Source organism: Amblyomma americanum, chromosome 2, assembly GCF_052857255.1.
Source record: "Amblyomma americanum isolate KBUSLIRL-KWMA chromosome 2, ASM5285725v1, whole genome shotgun sequence".
Classification (NCBI taxonomy): Eukaryota; Metazoa; Arthropoda; class Arachnida; order Ixodida; family Ixodidae; genus Amblyomma; species Amblyomma americanum.
In genome coordinates, this window is record NC_135498.1 from 19,656,738 (window position 1) to 19,682,884 (window position 26,147).

The window sequence follows — 26,147 nt, forward strand, 5'->3', positions numbered from 1 at the left end:
GCAGCGAACCGAGCTTGCTGCATTGTGACGGCAGCATTCCTTCACCAGCGATATTTCAACGCACGGGAGGGGACTCAACCCCCATCATGCCTACACATGCCGAGAGGCTAGTAGGCGACGTTCACCACAGTGTGCGGCATGTCGAGTCTGGCCGTTGTATGACGTACTACCTACGCGCAAGCAAAGGACGCAATTGTGAGAAGTGAAAGTAGCTTAGTCGGAGCTGCTGTGGTCCAAACAGCCTGCAGATTCGGCTGGAAGTTTACGAGCACGTTTTATAACATGCGGGACGAGACGGTATGGCAAAATTACATGCAGAACCTCGAACTACAACTACTCTGCGCTCTTATGTTGAACACTACGTTAAACGTTTGGCTAAAATGGCTGAAGGCATGTTGAAGCCTTTTTTTTTCATTAATGTTTGCTCTGGATTGCGTGCAAATTTTAAAAAAACAAAGTATTGATGTGATTGTGTCGTACATTCATTTCTTCACTGCATCGCGCAATCATAGAGAAACAAACTTACGTTACAAGAATGTTTCTCTATGGCGCAATCACCACAATCGGAACAAAAAGTTGTCGCTGCCCTAGCGGCAGGGCGGCTGTGTGACAATCGGAACCTGTTTGCTGATTTCAGCCAAGGAAAAAGTGCATCGTTTCTTTGTTTTTACTTTCGCTTCGGTCTACCTCACGACCCCGCTCCAAACGGACAGAACGGGTGTAGTACGTCGTAACTCTCTGCTCGGCGTTCAGTGTGATCGGAGTTGAACAAGAGGGCAAGGCACTCGTCCGCTCGCGATGTCGTCGGAAGATGAAAATTCTGCATCTGTGCTTGAATACATGCCGCCGTTTCCTCCGGGACCGCTCGACACTTATAGGAAGCTGGCCTCGTTTGACTGGAGAAAGTTGAAAGTGGCTCTCGAGGGCGAAGACATCATAAGGTTCAAGGTATGGAGAAGTGACGAGCGATTCCACTCGTAAAAACTTCTGTTGCGCGCGCGGCTTCGCGCGAGCTTCGGTTTTATAACGGGCCGCTTGCACCGGCCGTCAGCGTTAAAGTTAATTTCTTGAATACAGCTCAGAAGACCAGGAAAAAAATTGCATTGGTCGGTTTCGTTTAGTACCGATGAACTTTCCTTTTGTTTCATAATCTTGCGACCTTGCTTCATTGGCGAGTAGCCATGCAGTTGTCCTTAATGACGCATGAAGGAATTTTCCTGCTCTGAGCCCGCATTTGTGGCACCGCTTCAATTGGCAACGTGTAGCTTCTTTTTAATCGAGAATTTTGTACGCAAAGCACGTGAAAGAAAAAAGTGTCGTGCTGACAGCAACCTGGCTATATATCAATTATAGTGAACCATTATTGTGTTGGACAAACAACGCACACAAAATGCGATCTGGGAGCGTACATTTGTGTAGCAATGTAGCCTAAATGTTTCAAGTCTGTTAGCTCCATTCGTCATGCTGTTTTAATTTTACAAACGCAAAAAAAAAAAAAATGGTATTGCTCTCTTTATATTGGCTGCCTGTAACCTGCCCTGCACCGTCAAACCATACAGCTTTCAAAGAGGTGAAAGTGGAAATGAAAGCACGAGGAAAAATGTCTGTGTAAATTTGGTTGCATTTAGTTGGAGAAGAAAACAAAGTTTTTCACTTCATAATTTGTAAGAAGCAGCTAATCGAGCAGTACTGAATAAAGTCTGCAACACACAGGGATGTCGGCAATTGCTTCATAAAGCAGTGCGCATGCAATGCACTGACAAAGAGTTGTATGTGTCTGGCTGTCATTTCGAACGATGTAGTTCCCAGGAATGTTTTGGCACATTTGTGACGCTGTACCATATGGTACAATCAAGAGCACATTGCAGGTCATATGAGGGTCAGTGCACACCTAGCTAGCTCTGTGGGCCAGTGTTCTGGAATCTTAAGCATTGGTATTTTTGCAAGTACATTTTCTGCAAATCTTAACAATCAAAAAAAGGCGTCTGCATTAGGCACCTGCATCTGCTTAATTTGCTGGAAACAAGCAAATCTAATCGTGTGTAAATGCGCAGGTTTTGTTCTACATAATGTGAGCACACTTCTAGCACTCTGTTTTCTTGGCTACATCGTTAATGGGAACAGATGTCTTCTTTTATAACGTATTCCAGGTAGCCCCACGAAAAGTCCTCCTGCTGCATCATTAACTTTTGATGGGATGCAGCGTCACTTTGTTTTGGAAAGCTAGCGTCACTTTGTTTGCTAAGGTCTCACTTTTCAGTGCTTGCATTATGTGTCCATTTGCGGGTGTCACAATGAAAAGAAAATGCAGACAAAAACGAGACAGGAAACATAATGGGGCTGCTGTTGTGTATACCCTGTGTCTGCTTCGAATCCATCTTGGTACACCTGTCTAATTTCACTCCTAAAACATACCAGTTTTCCTAGCAAGGGACATATATTATAACCTGGGATGGTGGCAAGATATACGTGGCTGGGTGGCATAGAGAAGAACGGAGTGGTGGGTGGGGCGAGGCAAATTTTTCGTTGATATGGTGCCTATGTGGCACCGCAGCTCATTAAGGCAAAAAAATGAAATGTCCTCCTAGTTAGGGTCTGAGGGAACCGCTCGGAAAATCGGAAAATCTTCGGTGTAGCCCGACAACATTTTGGGGTAGCACCTGCCACTCCTCTCCTTCCCCTGTCGTCACTGATAATAGTCATTTCAGATATGCTTGGTTTAGTTTTGCATGTTGGTTATTAAGTGTCGGAGGATGACATGTTGTGATACATAAATACTACTTATTCATTATGTTTTCTCCTTTTTATCAGTGATCCTTGAATGTGTCAATTGTATGTGTTCAGTAAATATACTTGATTGCCAATTTTTATGCTGGCATAGATTTTAACTGTTTCAAGTGTAGGATAGACCAGGAAGGAAGGGCAATTTAGTTTTTCTACTCAAGTTTGCCTACAGAAGTTTAATCTATGTTAGGTAGTATGTAGCAGATACTTGAATTTATTTGAACAATTCTTGAAACTTTCCTTTCTTAAAACTTTTTCAAACAATTTTTTTTTCTGTTGTTTGATGACTTCTATAAGTGGATCGTTCTGCATAGTTAAGCTTCTCAGAACAAAATATATTTAGGCTTCAAAAGCACCTCAAGGGACAGGCAACAACAACAATGTTGCAGTTTTCTGCTGAGTTCATGAGCGTTCCCACTTTTGCTTCTTCATGCAGGCCAAGGTGTTCAATACCCTAGAGAAAGACCCGCTGTTTGCACGCCAGCCTTATGACAACATCACTTTGGAAGAGCATCGCCATCTATGTTTCAAACGGATGAAGCGCATCTTTGAGTACCAGTTCTACACACAGGAGGAATTCTTCCAGAATCCATATCTGTCGTTGGCTTGCAACAACTGCATTGGTGCTTACGACTGGTCACTCTCTATAAAGAAAGTCCTGTGCTTCGATGTAAGCGGGTGTTTTTGTCATAAACTGTTGCTCTGAACCTCATGAACCAAACTTGGTTACCTTTGAAGTAATGCTTCCTGTGTCTGTTGCTTAAAATGTTTAGAAGAAATTTCATCAGTGAAAATGTTAGGTGTTGCACTTTTTAAGTAATTTATTTTCCAACTATGTGCTTTGGGATATTGTTCGAAATGTGCTTATGTTTTTATCTTTCACTTTACCAAAGGAAAAAATTGTCTCACTGTGCAAAAGGCCTTTCCCAGTTATATTTCCTTTTTTCTTCTTCGGTAATGGCATGTTGAAATTCGGTGGCGTCATAGTTTGAACAAGGCAGTTTGTTGCCGAAATAATGTTTATTTCCTGCTTTTTTATTTACTAGTCCTTACCTGAATCGAGCTAAACTAAAAGAATAAAGGAGTAACTTCTGTATAGTCCTGGCTTGGTGCATAACAAAATGAATAATTTCTACGACACAGATTGACAAGCGCAACGGAACGGGGACGAGAAGAAGAAACACGAAACACAGGACGGGCGCTGTCCTGTGTTTCGTGTTTCTTCTTCTCGTCCTCGTTCCATTCGCTTTGTCAATCTATGCCGTAGAAAGTATGAAGCAACTAGCCCACACTAAATCCTCTTGGAACAAAATTAATAACTTCTGAGCTATGGCTTGATAACAATGATCTGCACATTCATAAGTTGTTTTTTTAACCCTGTAAGGTGCTTCGTATACCCTCTTATGTCAAAGGGCATATTTGCACAATAAAAAAAGATACACAGTTGAGTACAAAAGGAACTTGTAGCTTTTTCTGAGAATGTACTGCACCTAGCAGTGATTTCTTTGTTTCAGGTGAATTCAGCACCCTTCGTGCAGCAAATAAGCTAGTTTTTTTTTTTTATGCCGTTGCCGCAGTGGCTCAGTGGTTATGATGCTCAGCTACCGACCTGAAGAACACGGGTTCGATCCTGGCCGTGGCGGTCCCATTTTTAATGGAAGCGAAATGCTAGAGGCCCGTGTACTGTGCAATGTTAGTGCACATTAAATAATCATAAGGGGTCGAAATTTACAGAGCCCTCCACTATGGCAGCCTTCATAGCCTGAGTCGCCTTGGGATGTTAAACCCCAAGACCCCAGAAACCCATGAACCAAACATTTGTTTTTTTTTTTATGCCATACGTATAGCGAATGCAGTAAATACTATTTCACGAAGCAGTGAACCAGCTAGCATGTCTTCCATCATTTTTATGCGGACAGATTTTGACCATGGTAATAACATAAATTTTTCTGTTTATATAAAATTTGCATCTTCAAAGAAGAAAGTGATTCCACAGTCCCTCAGGAGTTTGCAAATCCTGGCACTCCAAATTTCAGCCACTGTGAAACTTTGTATGAAATACTGCACAGCCCTGTAAAAAGTTAACCGCTGGTATTTTTCAGTGGTAAACTGGCTAATTGTTTCTCACTTCTGATTATGTTATTTGTGCAGAAAAATTTTTTCTTTGGATAGGAACAGAAATGGTGCCTGAAAGAATTAAAAACAATGTATCTACGAGTGCCCTTTAGGAAAGAAGTTACTGGTCTTTATTTATTTACTGTGCTTGCTTGTGGCAGGTCGGTCTCTAGCACCGTCATGTCTGGACATAGTTAGCCCATGACAGCATTGTCACATTTTATGTAACTTAGCCTAGCTCTTTCGGCTTATAAAATATGAGCGGCTTTGTGTGGAATAGCCTCTATTACGCACGCCAGGCTGTCACCTATGTAATATGTTGGAGTATAGAGTGGGAAAGTCAGCTCTAAAAATGTATCGCAGGATTTCTTTGCTTAGCTCACGAAGTGCATTCTGAGTCTCTAAAAATAGCACATTCAATGCTTCTAGACTTTTATTGGTCAGGAATAATTTTTAGGTGTTTCAAAGACTCGGAGAGGCTCACTAGTTGGTTTGCCTAGCAGCTCCAAATTTCATTTATAGTGGCATACTAACTTGGTCTTTTTTTATTTATAGATGTTCATAGGGGCTGTGAGAGGACTGGGCACAAAGCGGCACATGAAGATTTTTGATGAAATACTAAATTTTGAGGTAAGGCTGTCAGAAAATGTCTTTGTAAAATCAATTTGTGCACTTCATAACTTCATGCTAATGTGCGTGACCTTCTATGAATAGGCAGCTGGTTGTTTTGCCTTGACTGAACTTAGTCATGGAACAAACACAAGAGCAATGCGGACCGAAGCAATATATGACCCCTGGACTCAGGCAAGTGACTGTCTTTCGGTACTTGCATGCATTAAAATTTGCTCGCACTTGAAGACTCATTTCACCAGGGGTTTTCAGAATGGGTCCAACGGTTTCCCGCAGTGATTTTTGGGGCCTGTTACCACCTAAATCCATGCATACCTTACCCTGCACCTCCTTTTCCTCTTTGTCATGGGACCAATTATACTGTTGCTTATGACAGGCTGTTCTGCCATACAGCCAGTCATTATTGAGTTTGGGCATCTTTTTATGAGGCCATGTGTCTGCATGCCGATTTTTGCATGCAGAGTTAAGAAGGGACAGAATAAAATTTTTTCCCGAGGCAGTTTTACTGAAGTGTGCAAGCTTTTAGGGGTAATTTAGAAGCGTTCGCTACAGTGTTCTGTTTGCTTCCCTCCAAATAATGTGCTTGAAAAAGCTCAGATTGGGGTGTGTGCTGACCAGTGCCATGCCACCACATTTCATTAAATTGAGCCCGGTAATAGCAACTCCATCTATAGTCGGATTTATGTTGTCATTAACAGAAGCACCACTCATGATTAAGCTCTTGTGCTTTCTGCAGGCAGAAAACTAGTGTGATAAACAACATTAGGTACTGTAGTGGTTCTGCTAAATTAAATTCTTGAAACACATGCTCTCGTAATAGTGTCACGGCTGTTACAGTCAAGTTTTTAACATCAGAAACTGACTTGTCATTACACATAGACCTATTTTTTGTGGAAATGTTCAGTCCAACAGTGACGACTAGATCTGGTTTCTGATTTTCATGCTTCTCTGTCATGGGAATGTATTAACATCTAGAAAGTTTGATTCCTGCGTTCATGCTTGACATTATGTAGATGTTGTGTAGACTCACAGAAAATGCAGCTTTTGTTTGCTTACCTATACTCAGTATACATGAAAATAACCGAGCTTCCTGTGAATGGAATGCATGAATAGAAATTTCCTGTGTGCTGAAGTTCCCCAGGAGATGCTAGGCAGATGCATATGACTTTTTCCACATAACGTGATGTGTCTCTCCCATTTGTTGAGATCTTTCAAGCTGTAGTGAAAGAATAGTGAGCACTTGATCTAGATTCATTGAGTATATTTTCTGTGCATGTTTTCTAAATTGCAACAGCATACATGTATAGAGCTACTTCAGTGAATTTTTGCTGAATCTAGGTGCGCAAGTAGCTAACCAACACGTGTGCACCTGTGTACTTTTCTCATACATCACAAAGGTAGAGGCCTATGACATTACATTTGAAAAGTACCTGTCCATCAGCAAAGTGCTTACAGATGAAAGGAGGAATGATCACGGAACTGAAGGTTGTTGTTAAGGTGACAAGTCAGAAAACCAGGCTACCAGTGGTCACAACTGCTTGCAGTGTTGCTTGTAACAATTTGTAATTTTTTGCGGAATTTTGCTGAGTGAAAATTGGGAGTTTTTCGGCGTGATTTTTTTTAATGGCAGAAAAAAAAAAGGTGTTCCAAGGACCAAGAAGATGCTGGGAAAATCTATGTGTGTACATCTGCACTGCATGCATTACCTGTGTACATGCTATCATGGTGTGTGAGCACATTACACCTGTATTGATGATGCACAAACCCTAGGAGGTTCGTTTGTTTCTACATCACACAAATCTTTTTGTGCCATTGTAACTTTCAGGAGTTTGTTCTCAACACTCCTGATATTGAAGCCATTAAAGTGTGGTCGGGAAACATGGGTCAGACAGCTACGGACGCCATCGTGTTTGCTCAACTGCTCACGGCTGATGGGCAGAACCGAGGGCTGCACGCCTTTGTGGTGCCTATCAGGAACCGCAAGACACTCCTTCCGTTCCCAGGTGTCCTCGTGGGAGACATGGGTCCCAAGTTGGGCCTCAATGGCATTGACAATGGGTGAGCCTTCACACGTGTTGTTTACCTGTTTATATTTATTTTTTATTTACTCTATCTCACACGTACATATTGAATGCTGGTGTGCTACTAGGTTGCATGGTTGTATTTTCACTTGGGGTGTGGGAAATGTGAACATCACCCACTTGTTTAGGTTTTTATACTCATTCTACAAGTGGACAAAATCAACCTAGAGCCTTTCTTTACTACAGCATTCGACCCGCAGTGCATTTTCGAGATGAAAAGTAGAATTTCTTTTTTTGGTGTTCTTTAATGCTTGACTAGGTATGTTTGCTCATGAGTTAACTTTACCCGGGCTAAGCCAGGCTCAAACTTGGCATGTTTTCTAGTCCAAACACTTGCGAGTCCAGGTGTGAGCAAGTTTTGGTGGATCTGTTTTTATGTTTCAGCCAAGTAAGCCAGAGTAGTTCTCACATGTACACTGATCTTGAAAAGGTATTAAAGAAAAGATGAATGTTAAGCAGAACTACATGGTGAGCTTTCACGTGCAATGGTCAAACTCAGTGTTGGGCAGCAGTGTTTGATGAATGGTTAGTATCTGTTATCTGTCATATGGGCATTATTGCATTGCCAAGCTGGAGGCGCACACTACTGATGCTCTATTCATTATATCATGAAATTTGGTTTTTGTAGGTTCCTCTCCTTCCACAACTATCGCATTCCTCGGGAGAACCTGCTGAATAGGACAGCAGATGTGACACCTGAGGGAGAGTACGTCACACCACTGAAGGTAAGACATCCTGAATTATTGCACTGTGCGCAACATTACCGGCAATTTTTTTTTTTTTACATGCCCCACAGACAAGCGTAAGGGTATTTCAGAGCACTGGGGCATCTATAATAAATTGTCCGACGTACTTTGTTGTTCTGAGTCATTAACAAGGCTTTCATTTCTTTTGAAGCTTATTTGAAAACCTTCCGTACTATTAGGTCAAATTCAAACACAAACATGCTCTTGTTTAATTCCTCGACTGTGTAGCAAAAAGTCTTTTTTAACCAGTTGATGAATGTCCCCATTTCAGGATGCTATACATTGAAACTTGAATTGCTCTGTTTCCTTACTTCTACAGCTGAATGTAAAAAGGCAAAAGAATGTGTTTTGGTTCACAAGTAGTGTCTGCTTTCTTTCCAATCTGATACTAATGCACTACATTACGCCAAAATGGAAAAGATAATTTTCTTGTGCGTGTAAGAATCTGTTCAGTGAAAGCCAAATAGGCTTTTTTTTCCTGCCTGGTTGATATCTAATTTTTTAGTAGATGCAGCAGCTTTGCTCTGGCTGCTTTGCATATTCTTTTTGTCACTCCCTCTTTTTATTTTGACCACGTGCTTGACTTCTCTCTGGGGGTGATTTAGGACCCAAAGAAGAGGTTTGGAATGACCCTGGGCTCCTTGTCGATGGGGCGTGTAAGCATTGTGGGTATTTGCACCACAAACCTAATCAAGAGTGTCGTGATCTCCACTCGATACTCAGCAGTGCGTCGCCAGTTTGGCCCTGAGAACCAGGAGGAGCTGCCAGTCATTGAGTACCAGTTGCAGGTACGTCAGCAGGTTCAGCACTCCTCAGCACTCTTCATATCGCAAATGGCATGAATGCAGCGAGTAATATTTTTCAGAACGTAAATGTCGACACCTTGTCCTTTGACATATTCATGCAGGCAAATTTTGCAACCTGTAATAACATCATCATTTTAGCCTTAGTTTCTAGAATCATATCCTATAGGCCACAAAAGTTTACTGGAAGCGGACACATGCACCCCGCAAACTTTGTTGCCGATAGCGCCTCTTAGAAAAAAAAAATGAAATAGAGTCAAGTGAATGCACAACCCTTCGAGTGCTTATCTGGCATATCCTGGTAATTTCAACCTGTTTTTGAATTTATGTGTGGGTGAAGCAACCACCTTGACGTGCAATTTTTCAGTGGTGGTTTGGAAAAGTTACTGCAATGTTTCATGGCGACTTAACACAGTCTCATACTTTTCTTTTTTGCAACCTGTGCTTTCAGCAATGGAGGTTGATCCCATTCCTTGCAGCAGCCTATGTGCTTAACTACTACTCGACTGCATTGTACAAGGAGTTTGTCAGCTTCCACATTGCAGTCCTGTTTGGTGAAAAGTCACCTGAAGTGGTGAGTGCCCAAATTCTTTTCCTTCAGTGCCACTTGGACACAGTTGAATCTCAATATAACAGAGTCATACTTGCAGCCAAAAAATTTCTTATATTTCGAGTTTCTTTAAGTCAAGATTCCTATCCTTCAGCAATCTAAATAAGAGTTACCGATTCTTGAGGACTCCTAGTCGATGGCACCTTGTAAATGCAGTAGAACCTAATGATACGATTATGGTTGGCCATAATTTGGCAGTGATGCAAATTTTAAAAATATCCTGGCCTTGGTGCGTTATAATAAAATTTGTCAAGGTTCGGGATAATGCTAATAATTTCACAACCTGCGGTGGATGATACGAACTGCGAAGCACCACGCATTTACCACTGATGCCCGGCGATGATGACACCGTTCAAAAGAGGCTACTTGGTGACATATTGAGGGGAAAAAAAGGTCCAAAAGAGCACTCTGGAGTTCTTTGGCAGAAAATAATTGAGTAAAAAAAAAAATTTCGGAGGATTCGAACCCCCAGAAACTAAGCAGTGCTTGCACCAATGACAGGTGTCAGGCTTTTCCGCGCTGCACTAATGGCTGGTGGTAGAGCACCTGCCACAAGTTCATATGTACACAACAGATGGTGCAGTGATACATTCTGCTCCTGTTCTGCTCTCCTGATTGAAGCCCACTAGCAACATTTATGCATAAAAGGGTACATGCAAATCGTGGCCTGTCTCGGCTGAAGTTTTCATTTTCAGCTTCTAGTCAAGGATCTCAGATCATGAATGGCAGTTTAACAATATCCCTCAAGAGAAAAGTGTACAGCAGCTATATCTTATCGGTACTCACCTATGGGGCAGAAACATGGAGGCTAACAAAAAGGGTTCAGCCTAAGTTAAGGACAACGCAGCGAGTCATGGAAAGAAAAATGATAGGTATAACATTAAGAGACTGGAAGCGAGCAGAATGGGTGAGGGAACAAATGCGGGTTTATGACATCCTAGTCGAAATCAAGAGGAAGAAATGGGCCTCGGCAGGGCATGTAATGCAAAGGCAAGATAACCGCTGGTCCTTAAGGGTAGTGGAGTGGATTCCAAGAGAAGGCAAGCGTAGTTGGGGGCGGCAGAAGGTTAGGTGGACGGATGAGATTAGGAAGTTTGCAGGCATAGGGTGGGTGCAGCTGGCAAATGACAGGGTTTATTGAAGAGACGTGGGAGAGGCCTTTGCTCTGCAGTGGTTGTAGTAAGGCTGATGATGATGATGATGAGTCAAGGAGGCTCCTGGTATTTGTATGCGATGCGCAAGGACTTTGTTAATTTGAAAGTATAGTATAAAATTACTTCGTTCACAGAAAAAAAAAACATGGCTTTTAATGGGGCAGAGATCAGGAAATTAAAAAATGTGTTACTTCGCAGATTTCGTTAAATTGAGGTTCGTTACCTTGTGGTTCAGCTGTACTAGAAACAAATAGAGGGTTATTTTAGCTCATTTAATGCCAGAGACTGTGTGTCACGTGCAAGTATTCATAATTTACAAAGCTGAATTACTAAAAAGCTAACTTGGAAATGATTTGGGGCTAAATTGTTTTTTATGCACAATATGTATAGCAAAAGATTTTGTTTTGCAGGAAGGAGAAGAAAGTATTTTTTTAATGAGACACTAAAGGGGAGTACTAAGTCTGGCTAGACTGATAGGTTAGGGTCACCTAATAGCAAATATGGCAATTTTACTGACAGCAACGCTTGTATAAGTCAGAAAGGGGTGTAAAAGCGGGGTGCACGGGGCACAGACACTTGAAGATTTATGCAGCGTTGACAGCTTATGTATATATGAGCTTTCTGGAGGAACACTAATTGCTGTCGGGAACAAAAGCAGTGTGGAAAGCATGGCCAACAGTGCAAAAAGTCTCGTAATTAAAACAACACACAACAGACGCTATAGAGAAAGGTTAGTCGCAAACACAAACGCTGAATCTTTTGCCTCGCATTCTGTGCGCTTGTGCTGCATGTAGGCATCGTGCACAGCAAGTTCAGAACTCCAAGCTTTTAAGGTTATTCACACTTTGTAGGCTTGTTACATGGCCAATGAAGTGGTTTCGTTCTCAATTTAGCCATCGAATCGGCTACTTTGTGCAGGCTGCTGGTTTTATGAAATTGCAAAGCATTTATTTCTTTACATTTAGTATCCACACATACAGTCATGCGCATGCATGCACATCATCAACTTATGAAGCGCTATGCGAGTGCGTGGTCGTCAACCTTTTGCGCACAGTGAAAAGGCTAATATGCTTTTAGATGTGCTGATTAGCTCAGAAGTTGCAAATGCATGCACCATCACCCCTCATTTGGCTCATAAGTTTCCCTGCACGGGTCATCATGCACATAGTATGTGAGGCGCCAACACGCAAGCTAGGGTTTTTCACGAGAAAAACTTTCAGCCAGCTGATGCGTGTTCGTCAAGATTATGCGTGCATCCCCTGTTGACAGGTATAGCTGGCAGGCAGCGGATTACAGTTGGACGGAACGTACCTTGATTCGTTTCCGCTTACAACCCACAGGAAGCAATTCATAAACGTAGAAATCGCAATCACCACAGCAGTTTCAACTACAGTGGTTGTCTGTGGCCATACTTACTGCATAGTTAGACAACAAACAAATGATAATCGACAGCACAGTGCTTTGTTTGGTGAGGAATGGGCATGCAGCTTTTCACCCCAATGTGATGGTAAATGAAGCATGTTTGAGCACAACTGCTGCTGGCGTGCTGCACCCACGAAGCCTATTTCTACCATGTGCATGTTGCAATAAGACGCAGATACATGAGAGGCAGCAGAGAGCTTCCATCGAAATAGTGGGAAGCAGAGGCGGTTTGCACTTGCACGTTGCTGCCGTGACCATTGGCCTGTTGACTTTTGGTTTTCAGTTTCCAGCCATGTTTCCGGTATTTGGAAGTGGCATCTCTGACTGGCCAGATTGCAAAGGTGTTCTTGAAATGACGTCGTGGCAGATCATTTTTCACTGGTGCTTTGAATGTGGAAGAGTTTTAGGACTTTCATTTGAGGTTTTTTCCAGCAATGCAGCTACCTTTCCGCGCAGGAAAAATTTAGGTAGTATTCCCTGCAATAATATATCCGTCTTGCTTAGTTTATTTTTTTTGTATACCTTTAAGCATTTATGGTGGAGCATAAGCAAATGAGAATGAATAAGCATCTGCTTTGCTAAAATTTCAGGCCTTTTGTTCATGCTTGACCATGCTATAAGATTTGAGTGTTCTTAAAAGCCTCGTCATGCATTTTGTGCATGCAGTCGGAGCAGGGTGTGGAACTCCACATCATATCGTGTGCTGCCAAATGCAAAGCAGGCTGGTTGGCAAGGGACGCCATTCAGGAAAGCCGTGAGGCCTGTGGTGGCCATGGTTACCTCAAAGGTGCGTGGTGACTTGTGTTGGTTTTTGTGCTGGTCACAACCTAGGCTCATGATGTCAGCAAATTTTTGTGCTAGCAGGTGTTCCACCCGGGACATCTATTTGTACATTCTCTAACCCACTAGTAGCATATTTTCATAACTGCCTTGGGACTGCCATCAACTAACTTGGTAAAGGCTATCTCCCTTTGGGACGCAGCAAGACCAGCATTTTTTCTGTTTTCCTCAGTTTTGATGAATGTATAGTGATGTGCTGCCTTCACATATTTTATTATCTGGGCATGTCTTTGTCATAGTGCCTCTTATCTTTTTTTTTCACCGCCTGTTTCAAGCCGGCATCATCATTGTGCATTGAATTGGCTGACTGCTTTGTGTTACCGATTACTGCTTGGATGAAATTTTTATTTTTCCTCTGGAAACTCTGCTAAAGGCTCCTGTTTATTTACATATAATGTGCTCTTGCATCTAATCTGGTATGTAATTGATATATACATTTCGCAGTGATGGCTTATATGGCACCAACCATCAATTCCGCGACGTCAGTGTACTCAACGAAGGAGTGTGAATGGGGTTGGAGGAGGTGCTATTTCTGCAATGCTGCTTCCTTTTGTTGACATTGTGTTTGTTGCATATGTAGGACAGTATGAAAGCTCTCACTGGGTTCTCGTGTTATGTAGCACAGTGAAAACGTTTTTTGTGTTTGCAGGTGGAATGTGGCCCAGAGTAAAATGTACGAAGTGAATGTTTTTCATTTGTTTCTTAAGTTGTGCGCGCATAGTATCGTGTTGGGGCATACACTGACGAGTTGTGTGCCTCGTGGCCCTCGTTGCATTGCAGTATCAGGCCTGGGCGACCTGCGGAATGACAATGATGCCAACTGCACCTACGAAGGAGACAACAACGTGCTTCTGCAGCAAACGAGCAACGTGCTGCTGTCGTTGGTACAGGGGCGCAAGGCAGGCCAGCCGCTGCCGGCTTCTATGGCCACCATCCAGTTCCTCAACGACATGGAGACCATCTTGCAGGGGAGCCTTAAAGCCACCACTGTCCGCGAGATGACAGACATCAATGGTTGGTGATGCTCCAGCCTAACGGAAAAAAGTTTCACTTGGTCCAGTCCTTGCTCATATGTTCCCAAGCCTTGTTGTGGGAGTGCGTTTTATAGCCCTCCTGTTCTGTTTCAGAATTCAACACATGACAGCTCTTTCCTTACCCACCTGGTAAAAATAGAAAGAAAAAAAAAACTGCAAACCACAAGGCAGCCACCTTTGACTAGCATCACCTGGAAGATTACAAAATGAGTACCACAGAGAGCAACGGCAGAATCACTCATTAGCTATGGCAGGATTACTCATTACAGTGGAACCTTGTTAATCCAAGCTGCTCTAACTAATCCACATGCTCTAACTTTTAAAGGTAAAATTTGGCTAGAATGGAATTTTTACGAAGTTTCAAGTAATTTTGGGAACCGAAATTGTCTTACTTTTTCCAAATCGATGCAGTTTTCAAGCTACTGCAGGTAAAAAGGGCCTAAAATAGGGAATTTTGGGTTTAATTAAGTGACTTTCTGGCTGTAGCTTAGAACATTACTGGGGTTCGCTGGACTAGTTTTGTCATGCTTATTGTGATTCCATTACTCATGTGCAGTGATCCTGGCAGCATACAAATGGCTGGTGTGCTATCTATTGCGCACAAGTGATGAGAAGTACACGGCACTGCTGTCCCAGGGAGAGGACCAGTTCTCGGCCAAGAACAACACACAGGCCTTCTGCCTTCGTGAGCTGGCTCTGGCATATATTGAGGTGTGTAGCCATGCATCAGTGACTCATTTAAACCATTCATTTCCGCGGCCTGTCGGCTACGGCAGAGCATGACGGTTTTGGGTTGCAAGAAAGAATTAGTGGTAACTCATGCTGAAGAGGTCACATATGAGAAATTTGTATTTTATTCGGCTCTAGAACAAGTAAAATTTTTCTTGCTTGTGAAAAGACTTAAGCAGTTTCTCATGCTCTTGTATCAGGGCAACACAACCTTGCGAACGATCTTTTTGATGAGAGGAAATTGTCTCTCAGTGTAGCACGTTCTTTTTCAATCGCTTTTGGTAGAGTATATAGCTGATGCAAACAGCCAAATACATCACATTGACGAATATTTGTTTGCATGCTTTTGGATTTCTGAGCTGGGACTCAAGCTACGCCTGAATTGTGAGGCTCAGAGTCCAAGTAATAATTCTCACCTTGTGGGTAAAGTCACACTCACTGCTTTTAATTTGCAGTCTTCATACCGATCACTGCCAAAAAGCAGCGCATGAATTCAGCGTTCCTGAAACTTCAGTCTTCCTGCAATGCCATGGTTGTGTTCAAAAGAACTGGCGAAAAAAGAATATTTTCCTGAAATCTGTTTTCAAAACTAGAGAGTAACTACTATTGTCATCTAGCGTGAAAACTACTATGCAAAAATGAGCAACCAAGCATGAGCCACCATCTGTTGATGTGTATTTAAAACACGCACATATTAGCGAGAATGGTGAATAGCAGTCTTTGGAAACGAATGGGTTAAGCGGTTCGCTCAGACAAGCAGAATTGTTTGTTGCTTGTGACCAATGCTGCAGTATTGATTGTTGAAAACGTATTGAGCTATACTCGGTGACAGCTTTGCTTTGCAATGAAGGGAATGCTGCAAGGAGGGAGCATCTGTAACTATGCCATTCCGCCAAAGAGTGCGCTCGCACGACGGTGTGCGTGGCCAGTTTGCATGTCGCTGTCTCCACGGTAACTCTACTTCGTCACTGACGTAGCTGGCGCCATCTATGGAAGCTTCTTGTGTAATTGTATGCATATTGTAACCACGTGAAAGGCAAGGGGCGAAGAAAGGAACAGACAGGACGGAGTGCGGTTACATAATGCATATATACAAGCACCAACCACCACTAGACCGGCTTTCCCTGTTATCTTTCTTGTGTATCTTTCTTGTGTCGTAAGACCTGCCCAGCAAATTCATTGTATACATGAAAACTGTTTTTTCCTTGGTATTTTAACGCTGAAAGTTGGCAGTTGTGTTAGAAATATGTCTTAAATGACGAATATTGAGAACATACTAAGTTTGAAGAGAAAACTATTAAGTGCAAGATCTTGAAGATACAATTACAGTTGATATGATTTTGGGGATGATACTAATTTGTGAAATTCCCTGTCTGAGGTGCATTATTTATTGCTTAAAAGGGAACAGTGCAAACACAGGACGGAGAGAGGAACGTACAACACAGGCGCTGGTGTTGTACGTTCCTCTCTTTGTCCTGTGTTTGCGCTGTTCCCTTTTAAGGAATGTTAAACCAACTAGCCCGCAACAACACCCTTGTGCATTATTTACAGTGTGCAGAATTGCTAATGTTCCGAGCACCCTCCTGCGCCGCTTCAGATAATATGAACACATGAGCTGTAACTGCACCGTAGAGCACTTAGTGCTTTGAGCATCGCCGACATCGGAATTGCCAGCTGCACAAAACACACTATGAGCAGTGAGTGGCGGTACATGACTCTTATATCAGCGACGATGTGAGTGATAGGCGGTGTGGGGCCCATACATCACCTGAATGACCATGTGGCCGTAAATAAATTCCATCATCTGTGAAAAGGTCTGCTTGAATCCATTTCTTGTACCTCTAAACGAATTTTGTTCTTTTCGGATTATACAAATTTCGTATGATACGAATATTTTTTGCAATGCTGTGAGACTCGTATCATTGAGATCCTAATGTATTCTGCTGCGTAGAAGATAGGGTGTGTTTCTGCTCCATAGCTACCGCTTCATTGCCAGGAAAAGGTTGTTGAGGAGTGTATTAAGGGAACTAACAGTTGTGTTGGCATTCTTATGTCACAAATGAATCTCTTACAAGCTTTCCTACTTCTGCGAAAGGTGGAGGTAAACTTATTTTTTCACTTGATGCATTGAACACATAGACAGGCCTGTCTCCTTCGTTTCTGAACTTAGCACACTAACTCACACTAGTGAGCAAGCACTTATAGAGCTTAGGATTGCTGCTGCCTTGAACTTTCCTGCTTGCTTTTATGTTATATGGATGCCTGGAGGGTATTTACTCGTGTTCACTTGGTTGTGCAGTGTATGCCAGCTAAGCAAACGTTTAGCGCTTCTTTTCTTGTCAAATACCTGTGGTAATTGTGCAGCCATGAAAGGATTGTGCAGAAATTTATACCCATATGAAAGCTGTTAAATGTGTTTCGATTTTATGCAAAGGAATGGCATTCACTTTGCCTTGTTATGAATGCTTATCTTTGTTGTTTCTTTTCACAGCACACAATTGTGGAGAAGTTTCAGAATTTCATTGCTGACCTGAAGGATCCCCAGTTGTGTGTCGTGCTGCAGCGACTCAACACTCTTTTTGCACTTTGGAGCCTGGAAAAGCGCGTAGGGGACTTGTATGGGGGTGAGTTTGAATGTTGTGTATGTTCATACGCAGCGTGCATCTGAGAGTGAATTTTGTATGCACCTACATGATGACTCCCAAATTTTTCGCAAGAAATTGTAATACCCGAAACACGATTGAACAAATTCCTATTTTGTTGTACTGTTCAATATAATATCCCAACTGCTGCTTGAATTATAGAGCAAATACTCCACAAGAGAGCACAAGACTTCCTAAAATGTTTTGTGGAATGATGAAATATTTTTCTTTCTCTGCATCATAAATGCACCCACATTGGCACTAATTGTTAGTGCAAGGCATGTGACACACCTATTGGGGTGTTCAAACAGTATTATTGAAACCTTGGCATATTCACTGAAATTCTTCGTGAACATCACTTTTGTAAAAATTTGCCAGCGGCAGCGCAGTGATATCAGCAAGTGATTTTTGCTGCTGCAATACAAAGGAGCAGCTTTTGCATTGTGTGATAGTGTCATAGTCAAATTGTTTTACCAGGTGGTCATTTCCAGGCATGACCTCTGGTTGCAGTGGAATGGAATAATTGCTGCTTTTCATTTTGTTTTCATGTACGCGTCCTGCAATAGGTTTTTTTTAATTCCTCTGAAATTTAATGTTTAGCTTCCATTTAGATTTTGTTGTTTCTGCTCCTCGTTTCAGGTGGATATTGTACAGGTGAGGCAGCAAAGAATTTGATGCGTGAAGGCATTCTCCAGCTCTGCCGGGAGTTGAAGGACGACGCCGTCACCCTGGCGGATGTCATCTCGCCGCCTGATGTCGCCCTGAACTCTATTCTTGGCTGTTCTGATGGACAGGTGAGGATTAAAGGAGCACTAAATGCAAAGTCATACCATAGTAGCAGATCCTTTCAGAACTCTGCCAGCAGTCTTGCTGCGTGAAACAGTGACTTTTCAGCTGAGAAAGTCACTTTTGAGGCTTTCGTTTGAATCTCCTGCACGGTGCAAAAATAACAGCGTAATTTTATTGACTTGTTTGTTGCCACCTTTCTTGACAAATGGGAAGCACCTCGGTCTGAGAGAATGGGGCTTGGAAACTGAGTCAGTGCTGCAACAAAAAGAAAAAAAAAGCAAACAGGAGAACAGTGTGTATGACTGATTTGTGTTTGTTGTGAAGATATTCTCTGCATAATGAACTTTGCTGCTGTCTCTTCGACGATGGCTAGCTTTGGTCACTGGATTACACATCAGGGATTTGAGCTGTATTACTTTGGATAATTGGTGAGAGCTTGCACCTCTACATTTGTTGCATACAGCAGCGTTTCACAGGGGCAGAGCACATATTCCTTGCCTGCAACGATGGCATCACTGCTAGTCTTTCAATTTTACATAATTACCTGGTTTACTAAGGCTCTGTCATTTGTAAAAGTGACATAATTGTTACCTCAGTGCATTAATGTGTCTCTCTAGGTTGACTTGATACCTGCTTTTTTGTGTGGCTTAATGGGGCACTGTGAACAACTGCGTCGAATTATTGTGCTCAGTAAAAATTGATTCTCTGGCTCTTTGTGGGTATTTTAACGTTTTCCCGGGAGCAGAAGATGCATTTGTGGCTCAGAAAATTGAATTTGAAAATCCCCCCCCCTTTCTTGCAAACTCCTTTCGTCTACACCAGGAAGGTTGGTTGTTGTCATTTTGAAGTGAGTGGCTGTGTAGCATAGGTTCTGGGATCTGCTCACAAAATTCGGTGTCGCATGCATTTTTGCTTCTGGAATTGGCCTGTGTTGTCAACACTTGTGTTTCAGTTTTTGGTCTTTTCTGGCTTAAAGAACTCTATTTTCAGTTGTTGTTAAACCTGTTCATACAGGCCAACTCAAATTTGTCCTTAATGTCCCCTTAAGGCACCCAACAAAAGTAGGACAGTGGCCGAGCATCATTTATACTAAACATGCAGATAGTGGCATCAAAAGAAAGCTGCAGAATGGTGGACCAGTTGCAGCACAACAACCACACAAATGTGTAATATGCAGTGCTTGATCAGCAATGTAAAAATAGCTCGTTATTTTATTTTTATTTATTTTTTCAAGACAAGCTATGTGGGTATGCGGTATTAATATGCAGTGTCATTTGCTTATGAGGCCGCTGCATTGTGCTGTATAGGTGCCCACAAAAGTTTTCGGAACATCTAAACCACGAGAAATCTGCATTTCCTTGCTGCCTACTGGTGTGGGCAGGCATTGAGGGAAGCATAATGCAGGGCTCACAGGGAAGGGCTATGCACATCGTTCAGATCGCAGCTGCTTGCTGGACTGCCAAGCAATTAAGCATTTTTCAATTTTTTATGTTCTGAAGGCTTTTGTGGGCGGCTGTACATTATCAGGCACTGCTGTCGTGCAAGTGCTTATAGGGTTCGTTCATGCTGCATTTAGGGGTTGCTGGTTGCTGCACTTTTTTTTAGCGTTTTCTTTCTCTTGGAATCCACTCCGTTATCCTTCAGCAATGGTCCTTTAGAGTATAGGAATGAATTCCAAGAGAAGGCAAACATAGCAGGGGCTGCGAGAGTCAGGTGAGTGGTTGAGACTAAGAAGTCTATGGGGGCAGGGTAGCCACAGCTGGCACTGAATGTCAGTGGGAGAGGCCTTTGTCCTGCAGTGAACATAGTTACCATAAAAATTGGAATATAGGTCGAGCTTTTTTTCAAAAAACCATGGCGAAAAGTTGACCCCCGTCTTATATACCGGTCATTGGCAGAAAAACTGCAGAAGTCTTGCAACAATGGGCGGCTGAAATCAACAGCCTCCATCACCATTGCCATCAGCAGCAGTGCAGCGTGGCGACGTTGTCGCACCGTCATTTTGCGTTTCCGTTGTTTGGTTAAAGGCTGCGTTTTCACTTCAGAATGAGCAGAAGCCGGTGGCAACTCACCGTCGCCTTCAAGAAAAATGCGATTGAGTACGTGGAATCTCACGGCAACCTGGTGGTGGCACAGCGTGAATTTGGAGTATCCGAAAAGAGCATTCACTACTGGTGGAGGCAGAAGCTGCGTATTACAACTTGTAGCAACCAGAAGAAAACCTAATTTCGCGGGCAGACCGCAGCTTATCCAGAATTGGAAGGAAAGGTTGCGCTGCACGCAAGATCGCTGCCTGTGACTGCCGAATGCATCCGCATGAAAGCAGTAGAGATCGCGCGTGCCTCTAGACTCATGAGGGCATAATTCAAGGGCTCGCCATTCCGGGTGCGGCGATTCATGAAGAGGAAGGGCTTTGCTCTACGGCGCCATACTTCTGTGTGCCAGAAACAAACACGCGGGTCGATGGGCGCGCGATACTGTTGAATAATTGGCTGGATGTACATACGAGCAGCATTTAAATGAAAATAAATACTGTCACCATTGTGCAACCTGTCGAGTCGCATTTGTTTCAAGGTACGGGTGTATTTCTGTACTTTTTCCATTGACAAAGATTTTTTTCATTTTTAGAATTGGTTAGTTGGGCGGTCGACCTGTATTCCGGTCCGACCTATAGTCCAGTTTTTACGGTAGGCTGATGATGATGATGGCGGTGATGCTGTGGCAAGCATTTGTTCTCTTTATTCTTCCCCCACCCTTTACCGGTTGCAGGTCTACAAGAAGCTGTTCCAGTCCTTTGTTGTTTCTCCTGGAGGCACACAGCGTGCTCCCTGGTGGAAAGAGTTTCTCGACAAGCCTGTCATGGGCTCTCTGCTGGCGAAGCTGTGAGATGAAGTTCGTGTGTTACCAACAGGGTGGCCCCAGCGGAAGTGCAGCAGCTCTCAACGGGTTTGTATTACCAGAGGCTGTATTCTCAGGCAACCACTTTCAGCGACGGTGTCACTTTTCTTCTGGTGTGACGTGCAGTGTGTAACACTGCAGCAGAGGCAGTCTACTTAATTTCCTCACATTCCTTTTGACATGTTCTATTATGGAACATCATGCATGGTGCATTCTGTTGCACATAGGTGGCCTGACTGTAGGCTTAAAAATGCAGTTGGAATGCTTTTGTGGTTGCATGAAACAGGCAACAGCAGTAATAAGATTATCACTTGAGAGTGATGAAGCTTGTTTTTCGTTAGTTGGCATGCAGACTGTTGGAGAAAAGAGGTGTCTTTAATACATCACCAAGTCTGGTGTTAAGGATGCAGGATTGCTCTGCCAAGTTTAATGAGCTTCTTGGTATCTTGGTGAAGCATACATGGTGCAGAAGGTCCGTTTCACAAAATAAAGTGGTCCTGCACTGGGGATTCAGGACAGAAGCTGGATGGGAGCCGCTTGGATATGTGGACAGTCTTGGAATGTGTGAGTATTATCGGGGTAGCTTCTGCAGTGCTTGCAGCAGGGCATGTGGCAGTTGTTTTGTGTGTGATGTATATAGTGGTCAATGAGCAGTTAGTGAGTACAAGTACTCCACCATTTGGGCCATTCAGGGTTCACAAAAATGGTGGTTGTTTGACGGTATCAGCAGGATTTTAGCAGAGGAGACTGTTCCATTTCTTTGTTTTTAGTGTGAGTGCACTCAACAGCTTCTCGACCTGTTATCATTTACAGAAAGTGTGCCTGTTTGATCATGCATTTTCAGCGGGTATGTTGGTTTGGAGCAATATCTTCAAAAGTGGTTGTTTAGAATAGAGCCCCAGGTATATTACTAGACAGTACACAGGACCACCCATGATCTGTGTGATTCTGTCCAATGCTTGAACACCGTGTGTTTAGCTTCTTCACTTCCAGTGCCTTAAGCAGTCATCACCTGCCGAAAAAAAATGAAGAATGAGGTGCTGGTGAGTTTAAACCTACCTGGAGTGGCTGTCCATTTCCCAGTTGATAATCACCAAGAAAAGGATCGCAAATGCCCTTTTGCTGCTGAGAGCTTTTTTTAATTTTAAAAATGCTTTTATAAATGTTGGCTACTTTATTTTGGAGAAGCTTTTAATGTTAGCTGCAAACTTTTTGTTGCTAGCCCCACCTGTTTCTCCCTGTTGCTTTTGCGATTTTATTTTTTTGCAGCCTAGGAATATATGTGTAAGAAACGTGGTTATTTTACTCTTTTTTGTGCAATTCAGAACTATCAGTTCAATGATTGCAATTTGATAATTCGCATGTTGGTAATTTCTTGTGAAGTGCTGGCAGCATGCTGGTGATGGTTTATAAATACACTGTTAGCACAGCTGTCTAGCTATTGGTTAACAGCACTTGAATGCTCAACTCGATGATTTCTGCCTTTTTAGCAATGTACCCAGAGTTATAAATAGCATGCTTTTGATTTTGCATCAGTAATGAAGGTCACATTTAAAGGCAACATGGCAAGAATAGTGATTCCTTGCTTTACCGATGTAAAATTATCATGTGCTCTGTTTGAGACTTCGAGATTTTTCACTTTACTTTTAGAGTTCACTAATGCACTTTGCTGAAAGCACCTATTTTAAGCTATATGTGAAGTAGCTGTCGATTTATTTCTTAAGCTAAGTGCACTATTGCTTGCTCCTTTTATTCTTGTTTGGTAGCTTTTTTTTTTCTTCTTTTCTTTAAGACTGTATTTGTATGGTGCCTGTGCAATCATAGCATTTCTGGGGATAAAATGGGCAGCAGTTTTAGTTTACATGTTTGACTAGTGCTAAGTGCAGTAATACTGCTTAACCCAATATATTTCAAGCATAGAACTTTAAAGATTTATTAATAATGTGTCCATAGCACGCTGCTTCTGAAATTAAAGCATGTCTCATCGTGCTCATTTGTTTTGTAGTTTTAATTGACTAATGGAAAAGTTCATTGTATACGGAGCTTCACATGGCACCAAATAGGAGGTGCTTCTGTCATGTTTTTGTGACGCTTGCCTGAAAAACGCCAGAAAAGGCATTATCATCTCACTTTAAATGAGAAATGGACTCGGCATATGAGAACCTCTTTCGTGCCCTTTCATGCTCAATAAAAATGGTAGCGGTATAATATGCATATATTGATCAAATACAGTAAAACATCACTGATATTGTTTTAGACAAATGCGGGTAACAACATATTATCGGAGGGAAAACTTGTGATCCAAACCACATGATTTTGGAAAATATCCGTTTAAGGTACAGAGGTATTTATTGACAATTTCACTTCACAAAAATGTTTAGTAGCATTTCTTGGCACAAGACTGAGCAGGTCAGTTTCTAATGCTAAGAGTATTCAGTCCGCTTTTGCATTGTCTATAGTGCAGAAAAAACTCTGCAACACATCCGGTCCGTCACCGGCAATGGTGGAAGTAGCTGAGATCTCATCCTTGTTGTTTTTCGATGCTTCGCCCCCTTCCACCAGTGCCATGTGGTGAATCTGCTGTGGTGGCTGACTGCCGCAGCGTTTTTGCTCTTCATGCTGCGTTAAAAAATGACACTGGGGTGTTGACATTGGGGTGGCGCAAAGAGGGGGGGTGGGCATGAGTAACGTACTTGACTGGCATTATGCCTTCATGGTTTTGCTCGTAAAGATCAACGAGAATCATTTGCATCAGCCATAAATGAATGCACATGATAAGATGTTTAAGGCACTTAATTGTTTGTGAATACAACTCCTCATCAGGGATTTAAAGAAGCGTCTGGAAAATATTGGGGTGTCCTCCACAACCCCTCGGCTCCCCATGGCACTGTCAGTGGCTGGGTTCCCCAGACTTGGCTTGCTTGTACGCAAGCACTGCATTGTAATTCTCGGATGTTTCGCCCCCTTGCCCTTAAGCATGGTGGAGAAGCCGCTGCGTTCTCTTCATATCATGTCCCTGCAGGAACAGCCCATGTGTATGTGTATGTGCGCGTTTGGGCACTAAACATATTATACGACCAGAATTTTTCTAAATTTTGAGTGTAGTACCTGAGAAATTGTGTTATCTGGGAACATATTAACCAAAAGGAAAATAGTGTAACTCTATGAGGCACTTTTACTGCCCGCGATTTTGACATATGAACCGGGAATGTATCGAGGTTTTATTATACTTATTGGTTCCCTACTGCCCATTTTATCTCCTACCTTTTTTTTTCCATGTACGTAATAGTGAGCTGTGCACTTTGTGTCATGTCTTTCACTGGTTTTTCTGTGATTCATTTTGCTTTTGAGTTTTATTGACATAGGGCCCTGAAGGATGCTGTTTTATGCACCACATTTCACCACCTTGTGGGCTTTGCATTCTTTACATGCTATGCCTCATGTTAGGTTTGGTGTCCTGGGAACCACTTGACTGTGTGCCGGTATTGGTCATGTACAGATGCCCTTCTGCCAGCTGATTGAACCTTCTGGGAGTGAAGGCAGGGTAGTTCTGGTGTATATGTATAGGCATAGAGATTATATAATATATATGTGCAGACACGAGCTGTGCTTCCTTTGCAGCTTAATAACGTATATTTTTTATTGTTATCCTATATACATATTTCAGTTCACGGTTGGATACCTCGAGTTTTTCTCTCTGCACACGCCTTTTGTGTGCCTGTTGCTGTCAGCACTGAAAGTAAAAATAAAGTGTGGTGAATGGGACAATGTTTTGTTTGCCTCCAGTGCTAATACCTTCTTTAATGCATTGTGACTTTATTCATAAATAAATGATTTTCGCAAGTGTTATGTGCACAAAATTCTCACTTGCATGACGAGTTCATGATGTAACAAGCATTTCAGTTTGGCTGAGCAGTGATAGTGCTTTAATTCTTACTCATTCATATGTATTATGCATTTAGTCTCGAAACCACCAAATCACTTTTCTATTGATGCAGTGCTTTAACTGAAAAAAGCATTGTTTAAAAGCAGTTCGTAAATTCATCCATTCATTCAAGTGCCGCAGTGTTTGAATTGTACTTCTAAAATAAAAAAAAGGTGAAATTTTGTTATTAAATGTAATCGCCGCTCCGGCAGCCGAATGCTTACTAGGTGAGGCAGAAAACCATCCTTTGTTGTCCATTTTATTATGACAAGGACATAGCACTTATGCAGTTATGCAACCATGTAAAAGTGACACTGAGGTCAACTACATCAAATTATTTTTCTCTTAAAAAATGAATTATCATGCTCTTTCTGGCATTGTTTATGCTTGTACAGCAGCAAAAGACTCATTTATCGGCGTGAAAATTGGATTTAAATATCTTCCAGCCAGTCGACTCAAACTCTTTGACCGCCTTACTAAACAGGATTGATTGCCACTGGTTTGAAGTTAATTGCACTGTGGTCTAGCATCTCTAATCTGTGCGCAAAAACTGGCGTAGATGTGCGCGTTTTATTGGCAAAATCGGCTGGTAATGGCATCACCTGTATTTCTTATTTTGGTATTTCATGTCTTATAAAAATTCCATTTTCGGTGAGAGGTGCCTTTGTGATATGAATACACTACCCTATCAATGCGCGTCAACTTCTATTTGTCCTCAGTTGCCGCCTAACGAGTGCATGTCAGACCATGACATGCTCACTGTTATGTCTTCCGAATGACTATGACCAGTTTCATGATGTAAATTTAAATTGTGCTGCCATTAATGTCTTATTCAACATTTATTATACAGGCTGCAGTGCTAGTGCCAAGTACACTTTCCTTATTTTTAGGAATTTTTATTGTGCATGCTAAAACATGCGATATGTGTCAGTATTATTTTGGTGG

The 26,147-nt window shown here is 42.3% G+C and overlaps 1 protein-coding gene across 1 annotated transcript; it reads left to right on the plus strand.

The window, feature by feature from the left end:
* The first annotated feature begins 581 nt into the window (after positions 1-581).
* LOC144120737 (peroxisomal acyl-coenzyme A oxidase 3-like) lies at positions 582-25,124 on the plus strand. The gene is made up of 14 exons (XM_077653399.1): positions 582-948; positions 3,221-3,454; positions 5,455-5,529; positions 5,614-5,703; positions 7,355-7,587; positions 8,239-8,335; positions 8,962-9,144; positions 9,611-9,733; positions 13,012-13,132; positions 13,966-14,199; positions 14,776-14,930; positions 17,440-17,572; positions 18,230-18,384; positions 21,149-25,124. Exons 1-14 carry the CDS (start codon positions 799-801, stop codon positions 21,263-21,265), a joined length of 2,100 nt encoding a protein of 699 aa, XP_077509525.1. The 5' UTR covers positions 582-798; the 3' UTR covers positions 21,266-25,124.
* The last annotated feature ends 1,023 nt before the right edge of the window (positions 25,125-26,147 follow it).